At 42.5% G+C, this 24,518-nt stretch overlaps 1 protein-coding gene across 1 annotated transcript; it reads right to left on the bottom strand.

The window, feature by feature from the left end:
- Positions 1-18,831: 18,831 nt before the first annotated feature.
- Positions 18,832-23,973, bottom strand: Dynll2 (dynein light chain LC8-type 2). The gene is made up of 2 exons (XM_026407341.2): positions 23,842-23,973; positions 18,832-20,854 (listed from the first exon to the last, which is right to left on the bottom strand). The coding sequence occupies exons 1-2, from the start codon at positions 23,971-23,973 to the stop codon at positions 20,717-20,719; spliced, it is 270 nt and encodes an 89-aa protein (XP_026263126.1). The 3' UTR covers positions 18,832-20,716.
- Between the last annotated feature and the right edge of the window lie 545 nt (positions 23,974-24,518).

The following is a 24,518-nucleotide window of genomic DNA, read 5'->3' on the forward strand; positions in this document are numbered from 1 at the left end:
CAGAGGCACTGCCACCCACTGGCCCCTGGCCCGACCTCCCTCACTTCCTGGCTTGCCTCCACCTCTACCACCCCACAGGCACATGCACACTTCACCATTATTGCCTTCTCCTGCCCTCCTCCAAGGTCAGGAGGGTCACTTGATATAGCCGCCATGTCCGCGGGATTTTATTCAACCACTGGAACCCCACCTGCTTGGGGGGGGGGGGGCATCAGTCTTGGGCTGGAATTGCAGGAGGGTTCTAGAAAGGCTTCCAGCACCCCCCTGTGGTGAAAGGACCACACAGAGTGTTCCCCCAACTCCCTCCCAGAGCCTGGCCTTTCTCCTTCAGCATCAGTTGCCATTGGCACAATGAGGTCCAAGTTGGGCACCAGGGCTGTGCTCAATGGTCTTAAAGACAAGCCCCTCACAGCACAGCTGAAGGAAGAGTCAGAAATCTGCCAAGAGGGGAGCTGGCTGGTGGCTTCCTGAGGACTCTGTCTCTATTCCCTTCCTCTTGGTGGTCCCTCCTTCCCCAGAACCAGCCATTCATGTAGGTGAGTTAGGAGTAGCCTAAGGACACTCTTATCCCCAGATAGCATCTCTTCTTCACTGCCTCAAATCCCTGAAGATTCTACCATTAAAAATTATCCTTTTAGGGTGCAGTGATGCATGCCATTCCCAGATATTCAGAAGGCTAAGACGGGACAATTGCAGGTTCAAGGTCAGCCTGGGAAATTTTGCAAGACCCCATCTCAAAATTTTAAAAATAGAACTAGAAAAGTCTGGGAGTGTGGCTTGGTGGTCGAGCGCCTGTGAGCTTGCACGAGGCCTGGGTTCAATCCCCAGTACTGGGGGGTGAGGAGGAAGCTCATTCTTGTGCTAAGGGCTCAAAGATTCTGTAACTCAATCAAGCTGCAGAGCAAAAGCACCCCATCCTATCCAAACCAAGAGACCCTTGATTTCCAGTAAGACAACTCCTTCACATAGTCTGGGACAGGAAAGGGGTATTTCTTGGAGGCACAGGTGCTCCCCATAGTAGTCAACAGCAGCAGGTACCACAGGGCTGTGGGGGTGTGTAATAAGGTGGTCTCTCACATTTTCTTTTTCTGGGGTTCCCCAATGAATACCAGTTGGGTACCAGCCACCATGGCACACTCTGTAATTGGTCAAACACAAATGAGACAAGATCTGTTCTTTGAAAGTTTTGGCCGGAGTAGAAGAGCAGCCATCAGCCACAAACTAGAGCAGAAGTGGGAGGGGCCACGAGGGGTTGGATTTCACCTGGGGAGATGGAAGAGTCTGGGGCCAGATGGAGAAGGGGCAATGGAAAAAACAATCAGAGACCACTGAAAGACTGAGACTGATGACAGGAGGGTGGTCCAACTGGCTTCCCGCTGAGGGAGGCATGAGGAAGGGAGGCAGTGGAGCCAGGGAAGCTTTTGGAGCAGCCCAGGCACACAGAGGAAGGGACTGACTGGCCAGCTGAGGAGCAGGCTGGCTGGGGGCGGGACCTCAGGACTTGCAAGCTCCCTAAATGCAGCTGTCTCCTTCAGAGTGTCCACAATCCAACAGGCCCCAAGCAGGGCCTTCTGTTTGAGTGACAGGTGGTAGAGAAGTGTTGGGAAAGATCCAGAGCACAGGCAGCTTCAGGGGGCGATTGGAGTTGGCGATTCGGTTTGACTGAAGGGACAATAGCCAAGCAATGCCAGAGTGACCCTGAGCCAGACTTCACCTGACTCATTCATCTGCAATGTGGTGGCGGTTGGGAGCAGGGACCAGGGACTGGCATCAGATTTCCTCAAAGCAAACCCTCACTTTGGAGCCCAGGACCTTAACCATCATATTTTTCTCATATTGTGAGGCATGTAAAAGTTGGAAAAGCAGCGCGCACACACACACACACACACACACACACACACACACACACACACACACACACACACAGAGCGAGCCCCCTCTGAGGTGCCTTTCCATTCCTTGGCAGCATTACCCACTTATACCAGAAGATGGCGCTGTGTCCCCGTGTGCGTTCAACTACACTCATTCAAAACAAGCGGTTTGAGCGACTTCTGTGCCCAAAACCGGTGAGGCCCAGAGAGAGCACTAAGTGGAACACAGTATGGACTTTGTTTTTCAGAGCCTTGCCCTGTAGTCTCAAGTGATACTATCAAATTAGAGTGGAATTGGGACCTTGCTTGGAAGAAACTAGATATTATGGAAAGTGCCCAGCACTGGGCTAGCTGCTTTACAGCCCTACTTTTCCAAAACCAGGGGCTCCTTTCCATAATGCATACACACATCAGAACCTCATGATGCACACAATAAATATGCACGATTTTTATTTGTCAAGTAAAGATAAATACACACAAAAAAAAAATAAAAATAAAAATAAACCAGGCACTCTAATACTGAGAGATGATAAAAATACAAAGTTGGCTCTGGGTTGATTTCCACTACTTTCTGAAGCCTTTCCAGCACAAGGTACTTGGTTGATGATCAATAAATTTGTATTGATTTATTGATTAAATTTTAACTTCAGGCCAGGTGTTGTGACACATAGCTGTAATCTGAGTGACTCAGGAGGCTGAGGCAGGAGGATCACAAATTCAAGGCCAGCCTTAGCAACTTAGTGAGGCCCTAAGCAACTTAGTAAAATCTTGTCTCAAAATAAAAAATTAAGGGTTGGGTGTGTGGCTCAGTGGTAGAGTGCTCACCTAGCACACGTGAGGCACTGGGTTCGATCCTCAGCACCACATTTAAAAAAATAATGAAATAAAGATATTGTGTGTCCACCTGCAATTCAAAAATAAAATATTGAATAATAATAATAATAAGTAAAAATTAAAAGGGCTGGAGATGTGGCCCAGTGGTTAAGTGCCCCTGGGTTCTATGCCTTGTACCAAAAGAGAAAAAGAATTGCAACTTCAGATAGAGACCTAAAGGTCAAGCCACAATGGCAGGACCAAAGAAATCACTCAGTTCAAACACTACAGTTCTTAAATGAAAAATAAGACCCAGAGGAAAATGGGAAGAAAAACTATATGCCTTGTAAGAAGGTAGGCATGCTCCAAACATCTGCTAAACTAATAAAGTGCTTTTGTCTAAATCCTCATTCCTTGAAGTAGTCGTTTCTATCCCCACTTTACAAGTGAGAAAGTTGAGCCTGTCACCAAGGACCTGGCCAAGACTCCATGGTGCAAGAGCAACACACATTCATTCTGTAGCCTGCACATTCAAAGTGCCTTGTAGCCTGCCTTCTAAGAACAGTTGTTTGTGTTTCTTACTCTTGATGGTTTGTCAGTACATTCATCCATTCCTTTAATCCTAACTGCCAAGGGACAGGGCAGAAATTCAGAGCCACAAGCTCAGAGTCTCGGCTCTTCTCCTATGCCAGTTTATTTTTAACTCTGATGTTCTTGGGTGTACAAGAATCCCTAAATTAACTCTTTACTTTGTTTTCATTTTATAAACTTTTTCAAGTGGCTCTGAATGGTCACTTCATAACTAAAATTGCCTCCTGATTTCAGTGTCCCCATTGTGGTTACCGCTAGCTTTGGCTTCTTTAATTATTCAGCGGTAAGGAGGGGAAAAAAAAGATAGACCTGATACCTAAATGATGTCCTCACACTGCGTGTAAACCAAAGGACCCTGTGACGCATTATTAGAAGGGACGATATGGAGGGGTTCAAATCACAGGAAAGTGGGGGGGAAATGAGCGATCCATCTGATACAGCCAGCACTGCATGCCCAGGGGGGCTGGCACTGTGGCTGGTGGCAGGCACTCGTTCCTCACTGGAGTGTGACTTAGATACAGAAAGAATGAGGAAAAAAATTCATTAGTGTTGTTTGTTTGAATTTTATCATCTTTGCAATTCTCTTTGTACTTAATTTGTAAATTTGCTTCTAGCTTGATAGCCACATAAGAGCAATATGCATATATTTATACCTGGTTTATGTGTATACACAGCTAAGTAACATCAGAACAAAATCAACACAGGAGTCCCTGGAAAATTTTCCCTTCTAAAAGGATTGCACAGTCAGATTGGAGTCATGCTGATCCTATTTCCTTTCCCTGAGGAAGGGGCAGAAACCAAGGACACTTTTTCTTTTGAATGGAAAAGGGCTCTCCCTTTAAAGAACACTTTAGAGAAAGGGGTCATTCCTGGGACAGATGCCGAGCAGGAGAAAGGTGATCGCTTCTCTCATACCCAGGCTTCCCCGCAGGCAGGGGGACTGTTCCCTGAAGAAGATTCTCACCTGAGTAAATCGGGAAGGCAAGAAGGTGGCAGTCCTCAAGACTGAGGGTAAAGTGGGCCCACCTTCCTTTCATCTGACTCACTGATGGAACCTCCAGGATCCACTATCAGGAGACTGGAGGTGACAACATTAGACACAAGGTTTCACCACTAGTTTTCTTTAGAATTTTACCAAACTCTTGAAAAGATCATGAAAGTAATTTATGCTCTTTGCATCCAATGAGACAACCATATACTGAGAGGTAATTAGTCACCCTACCCTTCCATATAGGCTGTCCCCTCGTCCCTGTTCCATACAAACACAGCCGTATTCAAACACTCTTCTGGATTTACAGGGTGATTTGGTCTTTGACGATAGAAGATCATGCCCACACAGGTCTCTGCTACTTGCTATCTTAGCTAAAATCATTTTAACCTTTCAGCTGGATGGATACAGACCCTCACCTTGTTCTTTTTGAAGAGCTTTATAATATTCCAGAGGAGGGGTGCAGCTTGATTTACTCACTCCCCTATTGATGGCAGTCAGGTTGTTTTCAACCTCCTCAGACATGTGGTTCTCTCTCCCACTCCTCTTTCTGGATGGGTTTCTAGAAGTGAGGTTGGTCAACATATGCGGCTATTAAGTTTCATAGCTGTTACCCACATTATTATTAGTATTATTTGTTGTTGTTCTTTTCACAGATGTGCATTGAGCACCTGCTGTGTGCAGGGCACTGAGTTAGATGTGCAGAAGTAAATAAGAAAAGGCTTTGCCCTCAGGGCATACACATATTAAGAAGTATGTATATAACTCATATTTTGTTATATAAAGTTATTAGTTACATATTCATTTCATATTATATAAGCAATATTTATGTAACTCCATGCTGTGCACAGAGAAATAGCACCCTTAAGGGAGTTAAGTGTAGAAATAGGGGACAAGAAAGTGTGTATTTATGTCTGTGTCCTCTTTCTCCAGGATGAGGGACTTAAGGAGGGCTCTTTGTTGAGGTCATGTTCTGAGTCTCCCTTCTCTTTATCTCTGGTCTCCACAGAGACAATCTCTGGACTTGGGACATATTGTTCCTGCTTATATTTGCTACCATTATTATAGGGTCCTACTATGTGCTAGATGTTTCAAGTACATTTCCATCTTCAAACAAATCCTTACAAACATGATGTATTAGTTATCTATTGCTATATAACAAAGTATTCCAAAATTTGGCCAGTTGAAACACAAACATTTATTGTCTCACAGGTTTGATGTAGCCTCTCAAATGTCTCATTCACATGAAGAGGCAGCACTGGCTGATGACAGGTCTGCTTCTCTCCATCTAAGGTTGTCATAAAATGCAAATAAAAATACAGAATGCTCAGTTAAACTTGCATTTCAGGTAAACAACAAACAATTTTAGTATAAGTGTATCCCAAATATTGCATGGAACATACTTACATGAAAAAAATTACTCGTTGTTTTCTGAAATGCAAATGTAGCTAGATGTCTTGTGCTATCTGACAAGTTTATCCCTATCTAGAATGCTTAAATAACTCACAATGTGGTAGTTGGCTTCTCTCAGAAAAAGAACTCACAGTATAGGGACTAGAGTTGTGGCTCAGTGGAAGAGCGCTTACCTAGCATGTGTGAGGCACTGGGTTCAATCCTCAGCACCACATAAAAATAAATAAACAAAATAAAGATTGTAAAGAAGAAAGAAAGCACAATAGAAACCAAAATGTCTTTTGTGACCTAGAGTCACATGCCATCAGATCTGCAATGTTCTTTTAGCTACACAGATCAACTCTAATCAAGATGACAGGGAACTAGCCAGGAGCACATGATTATAATCCCAGCTACTCAGGAGGCTAAGGCAGGAGGATCACAAGTTTGGGGCCAGCCTCAGCAATTTAGCAAGGCCCTGACTGAAAAAAAAAAAAAAAAAAAAAGAGCTGAGAATGTAATTCAGTGGTAGAGCACTCCTGGGTTCAATCCCCAGGACCACAAAGAGAGAGAGAGAGGGGGGGGGGGATGGGGGGACAGAGTGCAGATAATTTCCAACTTATGATAGTTCCACCTACAATTTATCAATGGTGCAAAAGGAACACACATTTGGTATAAGCCATATTTCAAATTTTGAATTTTGATCTTTTCTTGGGCTAGGGATATGTGTTCTGATATTCTTTTTTGATGCTGGGTTGTAATCGCAAGTCCCAGCTCCCAGTCAGCCACACAATCACAAAGGTAAACAACTACTTTGGAAAAAGTGGGTAAAAAAAAAGATGATCTTGGGCTGGGGATGTGGCTCAAGCGGTAGCATGCTCGCCTGGCATGCATGTGGCCCGGGTTCGATCCTCAGCACCACATACAAACAAAGATGTTGTGTCCGCCGAAAACTAAAAAAAAATAAATATTAAAAAATTTATCCATACAGACTAGGGGGAAACCAGAGACACCTGACCTCCAACCCCTCCTCCCAGTAGCAGCCAAAATGAAACCTGGCTAGCCAGCGCTGGGGGAGGGGCAAGCAGAAAAAATCAAAGTGATAGAGTGCCAGGGATCCCAGCAGCCTGCAGCAGGGCCCCGGAGATCCAGGCCAACTGATTCCCGTGGCCTGCCCTGCGGCTACAGAAGGCGTGGCGCCTCAGTGAAGCCATTAATTGGCAAGCAGGGAGGTTAGGGAAGGCCATTAGGTGGAATCCCACCAGCCAAGCCCACACGGACCCTTGGGCCGAGCACGGGATCTCAGAAGGGGAAGGAAGCGGTACAGTCCCATCCCCCACAGCGGACACTCCACCGAGGCAGTCAGCGACCACCATCCAGGAAAGCTGAAGGATACACCGCCACTCTCCTTCAGAGTGCAACATCAAAACAGCGGACACTCCATCCAGGCAGTCAGCGGCCACCATCCGGGAAAGCTGAAGAATACACCACCACTCTCCAACAGCTTGCAACATCAAAACAGCCAGCAGCAGGACCCCGGAGATCCAGGCCAACTGATTCGCGCAGCCTGCCCCGCAGCTACAGAAGGCGTGGGGCCTCAGAGAAGCCATTAATTAGCAAGCAGGGAGGTTAGGGACTGCCATTAGGTGGAATCCCGCCAGCCAAGCCCACCGCCCACGCCCGGAACAGGCCCAGCGACCTGCCAGCATTGTAGTCACGACACCCCAATTGGAATAGGGACAGAGCAGAGCCGCCTTCCACTCCCGGAACAGGCCCAGAGAGCCGCCAGCGTGGTAGACACGTCACCCCAATTGGAGTAGGGGCACAGCCGCCGCCCGCACCTGCAAGGGAGACTTTTCAAGTATACAAGAGCAACATAAATAAATAGGGGGTAAATTTCAAAACACAACAGTTGCACCAAGCAGAAAGAAACGTGAGCAGTATGAAAAGACAAGGAAAGAAAGGACCACAAGCAATGCAGGTCAACTCAACTTTAGAAGAGGTAATAGCTGCAACAGATGGAATATCAGATAAAGAGTTCAGGATATATATGCTTCAGATGATCTGGAGTCTCAAGGAAGACATGAGACAGCAAAATCAGACAATGAAAGATCACATTGACAAACAAATCCAGGAAGTAAAAGATCAATTTCACAGGGAGATAGAGGTAATAAAAAACAAACAAATTGAAATTCTAGAAATGCAGGAAACAATAAACCAACTTAAAAACTCAATTGAGAATACTACCAGCAGAGTAGATCACTTAGAAGAGAGAACATCAGACAATGAAGACAAAGTATTTCAACTGGAAAAGAACATAGACAGCTCAGCAAGTCTGCTAAGAAACCATGAGCAGAACATCCAAGAATTATGGGACAATATCAAAAGACCAAATTTAAGAGTCATTGGGATACAGGAAGGCACAGAGCTCCATTCCAAAGGAATAAACAGTCTATTCAGTGAAATAATACGAGAAAACTTCCCAGAATTGAAGATTGAGACAGAATCCCAAATCCTAGAAGCCTACAGGACGCCGAATGTGCAAAATCATAAGAGATCCACACCTAGACACATTATAATGAAGATGTCCAACATACAGAATAAGGAGAGAATTTTAAAAGCTGCAAGAGAAAGAAAGCAGATTACATTTAGGGGTAAACCAATCAGGATAACAGCTGATCTCTCAACACAGACTCTGAAAGCTAGAAGATCCTGGAATAACATATTTCAAACACTGAAAGACAATGGGCTCCAACCAAGAATCGTGTATCCGGCGAAATTAAGCTTCAGGTTAGAAGATGAAATTAAAACCTTCCACAATAAACAAAAGTTAAAAGAATTCGCAGCTAGAAAACCATCTCTTCAAAAAATCCTTGGCAAAACATTACAGGAAGAGGAAATGGAAAACAACATTGAAAACCAACAATGGGAGGTAGGACAGTAAAGGGGGGAAAGTAGTCAAAGAGGATAACAAATCAGGTTTAGTAACATCAATAAACAAATATGGATAGAAGAACAAACCATATCTCAATAATAACCCTAAATGTTAATGGCTTAAACTCACCAATTAAGAGACACAGGCTAGTAGAATGGATCAAAAAACAAGACCCAACAATATGCTGTCTACAGGAGACGCATTTGATAGGAAAAGATATACATAGACTGAAGGTGAAAGGTTGGGAAAAATCATATCACTCATATGGACCGCGGAAACAAGCAGGAGTGTCCATACTCATATCTAATAAAATAGATTTCAAGCCAAAGCTAATCAAAAGGGATATAGAAGGACACTTCATACTGCTCAAGGGAACCATACACCAACAAGACATAACAATCATAAATATATATGCCCCAAATAATGGTGCAGCTGTATTCATCAAGCAAACTCTTCTCAAGTTCAAGAGTCTAATAGACCAACATACAATAATCATGGGAGACTTCAACACACCTCTCTCACCACTGGACAGATCTTCCAAACAAAAGTTAAACAAGGAAACTATAGAACTCAATAACACAATTAACAACCTAGACTTAATTGACATATATAGACTATACCACCCAACATCAAGTAGCTACACTTTTTTCTCAGCAGCACATGGAACCTTCTCAAAAATAGACCATATACTATGTCACAGGGCAACTCTTAGACAATACAAAGGGGTAGAGATAATACCATGCATCTTATCTGATCATAATGGAATGAAACTGAAAATCAATGATAAAAGAAGAAAGGAAAAAGCAAGCATCACCTGGAGAATGAACAATAGGTTGCTGAGTGATCAATGGGTTTTAGAAGACATCAAGGAGGAAATTAAAAAATTCCTAGAGTTAAATGAAAACACAGACACAACATATCGGAATCTATGGGACACATTGAAAGCAGTTCTAAGAGGAAAATTCATTGCTTGGAGTTCATTCCTCAAAAAAAGAAAAAACCAACAAATAAATGATCTCATACTTCATCTCAAAATCCTAGAAAAAGAAGAGCAAAACAACAGCAAAAGAAGTAGAAGGCAAGAAATAATTAAAATCAGAGCTGAAATTAATGAAATTGAAACAAAAGAAACAATTGAAAAAATTGACAAAACTAAAAGCTGGTTCTTTGAAAAAATAAATAAAATTGACAGACCCTTAGCCATGCTAACGAAGAGAAGAAGAGAGAGAACCCAAATTACTAGCATACGGGATGAAAAAGGCAATATCACAACAGACACTTCAGAAATACAGAAGATAATCAGAAATTACTTTGAATCCTTATACTCCAATAAAATAGAAGATAGTGAAGGCATAGATAAATTCCTTGAGTCCTATGATCTGCCCAGATTGAGCCAGGAGGATATAGACAACCTAAACAGACCAATAACAATAGAGGAAATAGAAGAAACCATCAAAAGACTACCAACTAAGAAAAGCCCAGGACCGGATGGGTATACAGCAGAGTTTTACAAAACCTTTAAAGAGGAACTAACACCAATACTTTTCAAGCTATTTCAGGAAATAGAAAAAGAGGGAGAACTTCCAAATTCATTCTACGAGGCCAACATCACCCTGATTCCGAAACCAGACAAAGACACATCAAAGAAGGAAAACTACAGACCAATATCTCTAATGAACCTTGATGCAAAAATCCTCAATAAAATTCTGGCGAATCGGATTCAAATACATATCAAAAAAATTATACATCATGATCAAGTAGGATTCATCCCTGGGATGCAAGGCTGGTTTAATATACGGAAATCAATAAATGTTATTCACCACATCAATAGACTTAAAAATAAGAACCATATGATCATCTCAATAGATGCAGAAAAAGCATTCGACAAAGTACAGCATCCCTTTATGTTCAAAACGCTAGAAAAATTAGGGATAACAGGATCATACCTCAACATTGTAAAAGCAATCTATGATAAGCCACAGGCCAGCATCATTCTAAATGGAGAAAAATTGAAGGCATTCCCTCTAAGATCTGGTACAAGACAGGGATGCCCTCTCTCACCACTTCTGTTCAACATAGTCCTCAAAACACTGGCCAGAGCAATTAGACAGTCAAAAGAAATTAAAGGCATAAAAATAGGAAAAGAAGAACTTAAATTATCACTATTTGCAGATGATATGATTCTATACCTAGCAGACCCAAAAGGGTCTACAAAGAAGCTATTAGAGCTAATAAATGAATTCAGCAAAGTGGCAGGATATAAGATCAACACGCATAAATCAAAGGCATTCCTGTATATCAGCGACAAATCCTCTGAAACGGAAATGAGGACAACTACTCCATTCACAATATCCCCCCAAAAAATAAAATACTTGGGAATCAACCTAACAAAAGAGGTGAAAGATTTATACAATGAAAATTACAGAACCCTAAAGAAAGACATAGAAGAAGACCTTAGAAGATGGAAAAACATACCCTGCTCATGGATAGGCAGAACTAACATCATCAAAATGGCGATATTACCAAAAGTTCTCTATAAGTTCAATGCAATGCCAATCAAAATCCCAACAGCATATCTTGTAGAAATAGATAAAAGAATCATGAAATTCATATGGAATAATAAAAGACCCAGAATAGCAAAAACAATACTAAGCAGGAAGTGTGAATCAGGCGGTATAGCGATACCAGACTTCAAACTATACTACAGAGCAATAGTAACAAAAACAGCATGGTACTGGTACCAAAACAGGCGGGTGGACCAATGGTACAGAATAGAGGACACAGTAACCAATCCACAAAACTACAACTATCTTATTTTTGATAAAGGGGCTAAAAGCATGCAATGGAGGAAGGATAGCATCTTCAACAAATGGTGCTGGGAAAACTGGAAATCTATTTGCACCAAAATGAATCTGAATCCCTATCTCTCGCCGTGCACAAAAGTTAACTCAAAATGGATCAAGGAGCTTGATATTAAATCAGAGACACGGCATCTGATAGAAGAAAAAGTTGGTTATGATCTACACGCTGTGGGATCGGGCTCCAAATTCCTCAATAGGACACCCATAGCGCTAGAGTTAACAAATAGAATCAACAAATGGGACTTACTCAAACTAAAAAGTTTTTTCTCAGCAAAAGAAACAATAAGAGAGATAAATAGGGAGCCTACATCCTGGGAACAAATCTTTACTCCACACACTTCAGATAGAGCCCTAATAACCAGAATATACAAAGAACTCAAAAAATTAGACAATAAGATAACAAATAACCCAATCAATAAATGGGCCAAGGACCTGAACAGACACTTCTCAGAGGAGGACATACAATCAATCAACAAGTACATGAAAAAATGCTCACCATCGCTAGCAGTCAGAGAAATGCAAATCAAAACTACCCTAAGATACCATCTCACTCCAGTAAGACTGGCAGCCATTAGGAAGTCAAACAACAATAAGTGCTGGAGAGGATGCGGGGAAAAGGGCACTCTTGTTCATTGCTGGTGGGACTGCAAATTGGTGCAGCCAATTTGGAAAGCAGTATGGAGATTTCTCGGAAAGCTGGGAATGGAACCACCATTTGACCCAGCTATTCCCCTTCTCGGTCTATTCCCTAAAGCCCTAACAAGAGCATGCTACAGGGACACTGCTACATCGATGTTCATAGCAGCTCAATTCACGATAGCAAGACTGTGGAACCAGCCTAGATGCCCTTCAATAGATGAATGGATAAAAAAAATGTGGCATTTATACACTATGGAGTATTACTCTGCATTAAAAAATGACAAAATTATAGAATTTGGAGGGAAATGGATGGCATTAGAGCAGATTATGCTAAGTGAAGCTAGTCAATCTTTAAAAAACAAATACCAAATGACTCCTTTGATATAAGGGGTGTAAACAAGGACAGGGTAGGGACGAAGAGCTTGAGAAGAATATTTACAGTAAACAGGGATGAGAGGTGGGAGGGAAAGGGAGTGAGAAGGGAAATTGCATGGAAATGGAAGGCGATCCTCAGGGTTATACAAAATGTCATATAAGAGGTAAGGAGGGGTAAGTCAAGAGAATACAAATGGAAGACATGATTTACAGTAGAAGGGGTAGAGAGAGAAAAGGGGAGGGGAGGGGAGGGGGGATAGTAGACAATAGGACAGACAGCAGAATACATCAGACACTAGAAAGGCAATATGTCAATCAATGGAAGGGAAACTGATGTGATACAGCAATTTGTATACGGGGTAAAAGCGGGAGTTCATAATCCACTTGAATCAAACCATGTAATATGATGTATTAAGAACTATGTAATGTTATGAACAACCAATAAAAAAAAAAAAAACTAGATGGGGCTGGGACTGTAGCTCAGAGGTGGAGTACTTGTCTGGCATGCATGAGGCCCTGTGTTTGATTCTCAGCATCACATTAAAAAAATGAAAAAATTAAAAATTTAAATGTTTTAAAAAACTAGACAGATGATTGATACACAAGACAGATCTCCTGCTATAATCCCAGTGACTCAGAAGGCTGAGATAGAAAGATCTCAAGTTGGAAGTGAACCTCAGCAACTTAGCAAAACTCTGTCTCAAACTTAAAAAATAAAAAGGGTGTGCGGGGAACTTGGGTTAAATCCCTAGTAGCAAAAAAAAAAAAAAAAAAAAAAAAAGATATACTACTGAACTCTGATACTCAAATAAACAAACCATCAGAGAAAACCTTGTAGCCTTTTTGAGCCAAAAGAGATTATCAGACATTTTCATGGCCTCAGAACTACTGGGCAAATCCTGGGAGTTCCAAAGATATTTCTGATGGAAGAGCAAAATGGCAAAATGGGGAGTTCAGAGTCATATTTCTCAAATACTGTTTCATCTTTCAGATTTGGTCCTTTTGTGTTAAATTATCTGTAACACACTGGAACATTACAGAGTGACTTTAAAATATGCTCATTTATCAACTGTCTAAAAGAAGACACAAAGTCTCCTAACATCAATTGCTTCTAAGAAGGGAAACCCAGTGGCTGAGGGACACAGGTAGGAGGGAGAATTCACTTTCTGTACCTTCAGAATATTGAGTCATGTAACTGTTTTATCTCCTAGATTAGGGTCGGCACACTATGGTCCACAGTCAAACCTGGCCCATTGCCCATTTAAATAGTTTTATTGGAACTTATCATCTAAAGCTGCTTCTTCGCTACATTAGCAGAGTTCAGTAGTTACAAGAACTATATACATGTTATATGGCCCATGAGGCCTAAAATATTTACTATCTGACTCTTTATAGAAAACATTTGCCAATCTCAGTGTAGATTTTTATTTTTTTAGAGAGAATTTTTTTAATATTTATTTTTTAGTTTTCAGTGGACACAACATCTTTTATTTTTATGTGGTCCTGAGGATTGAACCCAACACCCCGGCATGCCAGGCAAGCGCGCTACTGCTTGAGCCACATCCCCAGCCCTTCAGTGTAGACTTTTTAAAAGTAAATTGACACTTTGTTGTTGTTGTTAATGAACTTTTATTTATTTATTTTAATTATATGTGGTGCTGAGGATCAAACTTAGTGGCTCCCACATGCTAGGCAAGCGCTCTACTACTGAGCTACAACCCCAACGCAGTAAATTGACATTTAAAAGATGCCCCCTGAGATATGAAAACATATGTCTATGCAAAAATGTGCACATGCGTTTTCATAGCAGCATTATTGGCAATAATGCGTAAAATGTCCTTCAACTGATGAATAAACCAAATGTATTTGTAGCCATATAATGGAATATTAGTTGGCCAGAAAAAAATGGAGTACTGATAGATGCTACAACAAATTAATCTTGGAAACATGCTAAGTGGAAGAAGCCAGACACCAAAGGTCACATATTGTATGATTCTATTTATGGAAATGTCATAATAAGCAAATTCAGAGACAAAATGTAGATTAACCGTTTCCAGAGGCTGAGGGGGAAAGAAGAATTGAGAAATGACTACCAATAGGCACAGAATTTCTTGTTTGTTTGGGAGGGAAGCACTAATAAAAATGTCTGGAACTGGATAGTGGGCATGGCTACACAAGTTGGTGTGTATGCTAGAATCTACTCAATTGTACAACACCACCAAGGACAGGGTCCTCCAGAGTTCAATAGGGAGCACAGAACCTACTGATAGTTCTCTTCTGCCATCTCCAACCAGAATCGAACCTAGCCTGGGAATCAGAAGACTGAGTTCTACATCCCAGTTGTCCAAACATTCATGTAACCTTAAGTAAGTTTGTTTCCATGTCTGGTCTTTAATTCCCTTTCCTATAACATGCACAATTAGGCAGGAAGGGAAACGGCTGGCCCAATTGGGTTCGAGGGGAGATTTAGGGTATTTGACTTCCCAGAATCCTTTACTCTTTCCCCAAACTTTATTAAAAACCCTCATAAATAATATCTTTATTTATTTGGTACTGGGGATTGAACCCAGGGTTGCTTTACCACTAAGCTGCATCCCTATTGTGGTTTAGATATGAGGTGTTCCCCAAACACTCATGTACAAGACAATGCAAGAGGATTGAGGTAAAATGATACGATTTTGAAAGCCTTAACCTAATCAGTACATTAATCGAGTGATAGGGATTAACTGGTTGACAACTGTTGAAAGGTAAGGTGTGGCTGGAGGTGGTGGGTCTTTGGGGATGTGCCTTTGGCATATATTTTGTCACCAAAGAATGGAGCGCACTTCTCCTCTCTGCTTCCTGGAGCCATGTTCCAAGCTGCTTTCCTCTGCTATACTCTTTCACCATGGGATCCACCTCATCCCAGGCCTTGAGGAATGAAAACAGCTGTCTAGGGACTGAGACCTCTGAAACCGTGAGCCACCAAATAAACTTTTCCTTCTTAAAATTGTTCTTGCCCGATTTTTGGTCACAGCAGGAAAAAAAAAAAAAGACTAAAACAATCCCTAGCCCTTTTTTATTATTTTGAGACAGTCTTGCTAAATAGCTGAGGTTGGCCTCAAACTTCCAATCCTCCTGCTTCAGCCTCTAAGTCACTGGGATTACAGGCATATGCTACCAATCCTGGCTCAATATCTTCATTTTACTTATCCTCATCCCTTTCCAATTTCAAAGCCCTTCATATACATGACATCATTTATTTCTCATAACCACCCTTTTGGGAAAGATGTGTTATCTCCATTTTACAGATGATAGAATTGGAAGCTCAGAAAAGCCAAACTACTTGTTCATGTTCATACAACAGGAAGTGTTGGAGCTGGAACTCAAACCCAAGTTTTCAGGTCCTACGCCCTATATTCTACCCACAAAACTAATTTTTTGTTTGGCCTCTCTCTAGAAAGCCCAAGACAGTAATGTCTAGCTGCCTCACCATAAATGCTGCACACCTTTGAAAAAACGTAAGGGAAAAAAGGCAAGCAGGAAACCGGGGTTCTCCTGGTTTTTTATTTTTTCTTATGAACCTCTTTATATTGGCACAGTAGCAGAGTGGATATAAGCATTCACGTAGATCAGGATTCAGGAAGTTTGCTAAAACCAGAAGATTCATCCCTCTCATGAGGCCTGAGGAGCAGGTCCTTGATCCTTGGTAGAGGGGAGAAGTGATGAGAGATTTTCCCCTCCAGCCTTGCTAAAGCAGGGCCCCAAAAGAGGGAACATCAGTGGAACCAGGATTCAGAATTTGACTCAAAGAGCTAAGCCTAAATCTTAAGGAGTATAAGAACCCTGGCATCCAACACCAGTTAACCCTCCTGGGTCACAACAGTCCTGAGCTCTGGAAATAGGACCAGCTATGTGCACTTTGGCAAGTCACTCCCAGCTCTTTCCCCATTTGCTTATCCTGAAATGTGGCTAATGACTGCAGGGCAAGGTTCACACGAGATGTTCTTGAGGGCTCAGTGACATAAACTGAAATGCATTTTATGAACACACTATTTAATTCTTCCATAGCTGGCAAACAAGGGGCTGATGCTTGACCACACTTTGGGAGTGACCCTCTCACTGCTTTCCAAGCAGCACAAAACACCCAGGGCTTTGGCAACAAGAGGGACCAAGCCAAAGGGCAGAAGTCTCTAGAAAAGGCTGAGACCCGCAGGGCAAAGGAGATGATGCCCTGGCTTGCACCTATACTTTTCTCTTTTCATTTGATCAATCAATATAAGTACTTCCTACAAGTGCTGGTATGTGGTTTAAGAAAAAGCAGATAAAAAAAAATGATCTTATGGAGCTTATATCCTAGTTATAGAAGACAAAGTAAATAAATAAGATACATCAAAAGCATGGTCAGCAGGTGCTATGAGGAACTGAAGTGGATAATGTTAACCAGGCACAGTGGTGCACAACTGTAATCTCAGCTACTTGGGAGGCTGAGGTAGGAGGATCACAAATTTGAGGTCAATTTAGAGAGACCCTATCTAGAAATAAAAATTTTTAAAGGACTGGGAATGGAGCTTAGTGGCACAGTGTTTGTCTAGCACGTGTAAGGCCTTGGGTTCAAGTCACAGCACTGCAAAATGAAATGGGCAAGATTAATGGTAATGGTGGAAGGTACTGTTTCATACAGGATGTCAAAAGGCCCCTCAGATAAAAACATGCTTAAGACCTCAAGAAAGTGAGGGATTAAGGTACCTCACACCTCAGGTCTAGGGTAGAGGCCACCAGTGTTTAGGGGAGAGAGACTGACAACACATATAACCCCTCCCCACTCCTGATTAGTCTCCATTTGCCCTCCTTTTTAAAGTTTCATTCTCCATCCTCTTCCCTGGCAGGAAGACTGATCCTTACAGACTTTTCCCTGCATCAACCCTGTCATCTGCCTTTTGGTAGAGTTCAGCCAAATGGAAGCCCCAAAAAAACTGGAAAATGAAGTAAGTAGAAATATTGATGCTCTCACTTTCTCTCTGCACGGCCACAATTCTGACAGGCTGTGTTCTTCAGGAATTCCACAGCCTATTTCCCCTGCAGGGCCCCATGGGTTTGGAGGCGTCTCCTCCAGGAAGCCCTGTAGGATTAGCCTTCCAGACAAGCACCATGAATCTACTGGTGCAGAAATGTACGCTGTCCACAGATGGCATGGATTTGCCTGTTTGATTACAGCAGGAAATTGATGAGTTTTGGTCCTAGAGACACCAATCATCACAGATGAAACCTCCAGAAGGTCCTGGCTATTAAATTACTCATACTAGCAAAGGTAATAACAAAAGTTGGGGTTTTATAATCCCTTGTCTTAATCCCTTAGGACTTCACTGCCTCAGAGATAAAGCATTCTCCTCAGGATCCAGTCAAGCAACTTCTATCTGAAGGCAATCTACTTACCTCCAATATTCGAAAGTGTATTTCCATGATAACATCACTAACAGAAAGTTTTATCAATGTGTCATTCTGTTCTACTCACTAGAATGCACATTCCAAAGAAGCATGGAACTTTCCTCATTTTCATGAGTGAACAGCATTGTACAGCCAAGTGTTCAAGAGCTCAGAAAATGCTTTTGAGTGAATAAATAACAGTACAAAATACATCAGTTTTCACAAATAACTCCAAAAGATTGTCGCCAGTAAGCCTACAGTGATAGCTTAGGATCAAAGGTGGGTGCACTCAGAAGTCTTGGCACTACTCACTTCTCCAGGTATTGAGGTGAGTAGGTATTGAGGCAGGAAACCCCAGGTGGAGCACCTGGGATAACTCAGAGAATCACTCTGGTCCCACCAAGAGACTCTTTTTGAGGATCCCCAGCTTTCCCATTTTAAGTGGACAGCTAAGTTGGCAGTGTCCAGGCTCAGGGAACCTAGGAGTTAAAGGACTGGGCTTAAACCAAAGATTCCTAAGCAGCTATGCTCAGGCAGGCTGCAGGACAGCTGACGGGAAGGCAGCAACTATTGTATCAAGGATGAACAATGTGGCTTCCTTGGCCAACCCACAGCTAGGAACTAGGAACTAGGAACCTCTATGGGTGAGTGCTGCTGACTAGTTCTCCCCACTCAACAAATAAGTCCTGCTTCAAGCCAATCAGAATTTGTTGCTTGTGTTCTCTTCAGTTTCATTCCAGTACACTCTAGGTACTCTACCCTGCCCTACCCCATGTGGTACCACTGCCTACAGGTCAACACTCCCCACCCCTACCCCACCGCCCCTAAAGAAACCCAAACAAAGGGGCTGGAGATGCAGCTCAGTGGTAGAGTGCTTGCCTAGCAGATGCAAGGCCCCGGGTTGGATCCCCAGCATTAAAAAAAGAAAGAAAGAAAGAAAGAAAAAGAAACCCAAACAGCTCAGAGGTGCATCAATCGACCTTTAATGTCCAAAAGAGGCGTGGATGCAGAGCATAGGAGATGTGGCAGGGTTTTAGCCCCTGCTCCAGAAATGAGGGAGAGATGAACACAAACCAGACAGTTCCAACTGGCCACACAAAGTCTGGGAGGGCAGGGGAAAACAGATTTGGACATTCATTTAAAAAAAAAAAAAACTAAAAGCAAACAATTTTATATCAAAACTGAAGAGATATAGGGAACTCAGGCACCACCCCAGTTCCCACCCTCCCTTGCCAACATTAAAAAGAAAGCTCGGCACACTAGGGCTTAGGGAAGTCTGCCCCCCACTAGCCCCAAGAATTGACTGCAAACAAAAAAGAATGAGTTGGATTTCCCCAACCCCCCACAGTGTCAACCCTACACATGAGAGTTTTGAATGATTCATGAGAATCAGCAGCTTGATCAGCAATGACCACCCCACCCCTACCCCACTCCTATGTCATCAATACAAGATTTCCCTACATCCTTCCTGGAATCTCCTCCTACTCACAGGCCTTAGTTTACCTCCTGATATCTGGGGCTTCATGACTGCAAGTCTTTAAGTTCCAATGAAGCCCTCTCAGCCTTTTATTACTTTCATTCCCACCTCCCACAAGAAGCTGCAACCATCCACAAAGTCACTTTCCCCCTCCACTGAGACCCAGCCCCAGGGCAGATGGCAGTATGGCTATCTTGCCCTAGGTGATCCTCCCAAAGCCTTCTTTCTCAAGGAGCAGACAGCCATAAGGCAAGCAGTCTCTGGGCTAGATGATACCTGTCTTCAACCCCACAACAGACACCCCAGAGGTTTTTAACATAAAGGCCCACTTAGAACTGTGCCTCCTACTTATACACCCCTAGAGATTCCACCTGTCCTGTCCCTCCTCCCTCCCCTCTACCCCAATCCCATACACACACACACACACACACACACACACACACACACACACATACACAAACGAGAATCAAGGGAGACATTGATTTGGTTTGATTGCTAAGACCTAACTAAAGAACTACAGTCACCAGAAATTCCCTTACCAGCCAACTAACAGGCTGCTCTAAGAGAACTCCAGAGGAATGAGTAAACTGAGGGCTACGCAGGGAGCAGACAGGAAAGAACATAAAGAAAAAAAGAAATTCAAGCTAATCCTACCCACAACATCCTCCTGATCTCTGGCAAGAATAAAATAAGGTAATCCACAAAGACACAGCCCTTACTTAGATCCTGACAAAGACAGCAAGACAAGTCTGCTCCCCACTCCCACACACCACAGACACATCACAGGGCCCCTTAAAGAACCCATCCCCACCCCACCCTCTGCCCCAAGCCAGAAAAAAAATCACAGTTCAGTGGAATAGTCTCCCTGGTACTAGATCAATCCCCCCACCCTCCTTCCTATCCCTTTCCTTTCTCCTTGCCAATTCTAACACTGTATTCCTGCAGCCTCCCTGGTCCTCTCAAAGAAGTACCCACCACCAGGAAGAGGCAGCTGCACAGTTTTAGTTCCACCTCCAGAGACCTATTTCTTTCCTCAGCCCTCCTCATCTTTTGGGATTTGTATTTTTATATAGGGAGAGAAAGAGAATAAGGAGGGATGGGAGAGATTTCCTAGTGCAATACAACCAAAAAAAAAAAAATTAAAGTCTTGAAAAATAAACATAAAGCAGCCTTCTTCCCCAGGCAACTAAACAGAAGGAAGTTTGGTTTTGTTTACTGCGACATACACATGAAATCGAGTATACAGTCCATGCAGTAGCACAGCCGTTGGAGAGGACATCCTGATGTTGGCCCCAGTGCAAAACAGTCCCAGCAATGCTGCCTGCTTGCCATCGCTGCCGCCGCCACTGACACCTTCACCACGGCCACCTAGCCTGACTTGAAGAGGAGGATTGCAACTTGACCCAAGTAAAAATAGATGAAGTGCTTTGTCTCATGTGTGACGTAGCTGCCAAAATTTCGGCCCACGATACAGTGCCAGGTAGGATTATATTTCTTGTCAAATTCCTAAAAAAAAAAAAAAAAAAAAAAGAAGAAAAGGGGAAGAGAAGAAAGGTGATTAAGGTAGTTGGACGATGAGAAATCAGAATGGAAGTCTCTCCCTGCAACTCTAGCACCCATACATTTAGTTGTTACCACCTCCCCACCCCCAGCCTCAGCTCCTGAACCTCAGGAGCTCAGGTTCTAAGGTTGGCCAGGACACTCCTCCTCTCATCAATAATGGAACATCACAAAGGCTCCACTATTCCTCCCTATAGAGCCTTCTAGCACTTTACACTCTGATCATCTCTCCTCCTAGTTATTCTACACCATTCACACCACTCCAAGCCCACCCTATGATTCTTCAATAAAATGATCAGAGGCTAGTGGAATGAAGGACCACTCCAGTGAAATACAGCATGGAAAATGAAGATTGCTGCCCACTGCCTCACATGTTACTAAACCAGCTTTCCAAATGCCATAAACCAAAATATTAGAGCAAATGCGGACTGAAGGTCAGGAGTACTAGGAAGCAGTTTTATAAAAATCAACATTAAAGGCAATCCTGTATGCTAAGCAACCGTGCAGGCTTGTACACCAAAACAAAGACCTCAGCCATTAGATCAAGGTGATTTCCTCATTTCTATCAAGGAGCACAAAACCACCCAGGAAATCCCTAAGCTAATCAGAAGCAGCCCTCTAACCTGCGGCTGTCTGCCTAGATGTATCCTGACATGGCTGTGAAAGGGCAGTAGCCTTCTATCATGAAAGGATCAACGCTGCTAACCTTGGGGATCTTCATCACACAGGGTGCTCAACAAATAACCCATTTGGCTTCTTCACAGCCTCCATACCATACAGGAAGTACTAAATACAGAGAGAACCCAAAGATACGGAAGACTGACTACAATTTTTTTAAATGGATGATCAGCATTGGGGAATAGATTTGGTACTTTCCAAGAAGTACTAAGGAAAAGAGAAAATCAAACCCAGCTTCAATCCTGAACTCTGTAATATGGGAAAGTCAGTTACTTCTCTGGGTCTCATTTTTATCATCAGCAAAACAAGAAAGCTGGATCAGGTAATCTAAGGATTACTTTGGATACAAAGTTCTAGGATTCTGTTTTCCCTCCCTGGAAAGGCCATTAGTTAGCGAGGAACCAGCAACCCCATCTTGTTCTGCACCCATTCAGGATCCATACACACAATCCAGAGTTTCCTCTTCTCATCCCACCCAAATCAGTAGGAAATCCATAGATTCTGTAAAATTCAAGGAAACCCTACCAACCGACCATACCCTACTGTTAGGAACCAGACTGCTACCACTTTCTTGGGATGCCAGAGCTAAGATTATCAAAGATTAGGACTATGCCTTCACTGGACACATGTTCTGGCTGGGAATCAGGGAACCCAGTTAGCCATTTCTTATTTTTAATGCAGGTGCCTCCTCACAGAGTTAACCATATCCTTCACCCATTCATTTAAGAAGTTTTCAGGGACCAAACCTATCACTCCAATACTAATCATCCATTTAAGAAATTATACAGTCATCCCTCCATATTTGTGGATTCTGCATCCATGGATTCAACAAACCACAGATGGAAAATACTCAGAGAAAAAAAAATTACATCTGTCCTGAACATGTATACGTTTTTGTTCTTGTCATTATCTCCTACTAAACAATATAGTAAGAACAACTACTTACATAGCATACTTGTATATTAGCTATTAAAGTAACCTAGAGATGATTTAAGATACGTGTACGTTATACACAAATACTATGCCATTTTATATGAAGTGTGGATTTTGATATCTGACAGGGGTCCTGGATAAAATTTCCTACCAAAACTAAGGGATGACTACATATCAAGCCCATTCTTATTAGAGGATGGGGCTGGGGCTGTAGCTCAGTGGTAGAGCACTTGCCTTGCACATGTGAGGACCTGGGTTCAATCCCCAGCACACATAAAAATAAGTAAAAGAGAGAAAGAAAACTCCCTACATTGTGAGATTATAATACCCACTTTTTTATGTGTGTGTGTGCCAGGGACTGAACCCAGGGTGTTTAGCCACTGAGCCACATCTGCAGCCCTTTGTTTTTCATTTTGAGAAGGGTCTCTGCTAGATTGCTTAGGACCTCATTAATATACTGAGGCTAGGCCTCAAAGTTCTAATCCTCCTGCCTCAGTCACTGGGATTACAGGTTTGTGCCACCATGTCTGGCTTTATAATACCCACTCTAAGTGATGAAGAGATCTGAACATTTATTCATGATCATTCATTCAAATATCCTTAATCTTAATTTTGAATAGTTCTAAATTAAGGCAGTAATGCTTAATTCTGAAGCTTCTCTGTATAGTTTTATTCTTCCCCAATGTCTTAGTCACCTAATTATCTCTAAATGTAAATACACATGCCTAGTAGAGCTTCTGTTAAGAACTCCCTAGTGTGAGCTGGGTATGGTGGTGGCTGCTGCCTATAATCCCAGCTACTTGGGAAGCTGAGGCAGAAGGACCTCAAGTTCAAGGCCAGCTCAGATATGTAGCAAAACCTGATCTCAAAAATAATACAAGGGCTGGGATTGTGGCTCAGCAGTAGAGTGCTCGCCTAGCATGAGCCAGACACTGGGTTTGATCCTCAGCACCACATAAAATAAAGGTATTGTGTCCAATTATAACTAAAAAAAAATATTTAAAATAAATAAATTAATTAATTAAAACAAGAGTCAGGCACAGTGGTGCATGCCTATAATCCCAGAGACTAAAGAGGCCAAGGCAAAAAGATCCCAAGTTCAAGGGCAGCCTGGGAAACAATGAGGCCCTAAGAACTTATAAAACAAAAAACCTTCCTAAGGTGAATGCTTTGTCAATTCAATTCCCTCCCTAATTTGTCTGCTTCACAAGTTCCTAGGTTTTGTTTGCTTTGAATATCCTTATTTTCCTATGTCCTCAACTCTAGCCCTCTGTAGAGCCCAGCTCAGTTGCCATTTCAGACCCTTGGCTCTCCTGGCATACCTTCTTGATATAGGCAGCAATGTCCTTCTCTATGTTGTACTTCTCCATGGCCTGTGTGGCACAGTCGACGGCATCTTGTTGCATGTCCTCAGACATGTCTGCGTTCTTGATCACTGCCTTCCGGTCAGACATCGTGACACTGCAGAAGAAGCAGCAAAGGTAAGGGTGTTAACTCCATGCTGTGAACAATGACCATGAGCTTCTGGGTAGAGGGCTTCAGTGAGAAAGAAGTACAAAAGTGGGAATACAGAAAACACAGCAGAAACATAGTCCCAACCCATGATTTTTATCTTATATAAAATGAGGTTTTTCTAATTCTAACAGCCATCTATTTCTAGTATTCTATACAGTACTGACAACCAAACTGACATCACTTAGCTGTGTCTTGGCAAGCTACTTTATCTTTGTGTTGTCATTTTTTGTAAAATGGGAACTGCAGGTAATCCTGAGGATAAGCCAGATGGCATAACACTGGATAAGATCTTGATCTAATGACCATTATTACATCATTAGTATCATAGCAGAAAGAAGAGGGGCTAGGGCTGGGGATATGGCTCAGTGGGGTATAGCCTTTGCCTAGCATGTAAGGTCCCGAGTTTAATCCCCAGCATGGGCAGGGGAAACAGTAAGGAAAAAGATGGACTAGAAACCAACAGTCCTGACTTTAAACCCTTGTA

Source organism: Urocitellus parryii, chromosome 7, assembly GCF_045843805.1.
Source record: "Urocitellus parryii isolate mUroPar1 chromosome 7, mUroPar1.hap1, whole genome shotgun sequence".
Lineage (NCBI taxonomy): Eukaryota > Metazoa > Chordata > Mammalia > Rodentia > Sciuridae > Urocitellus > Urocitellus parryii.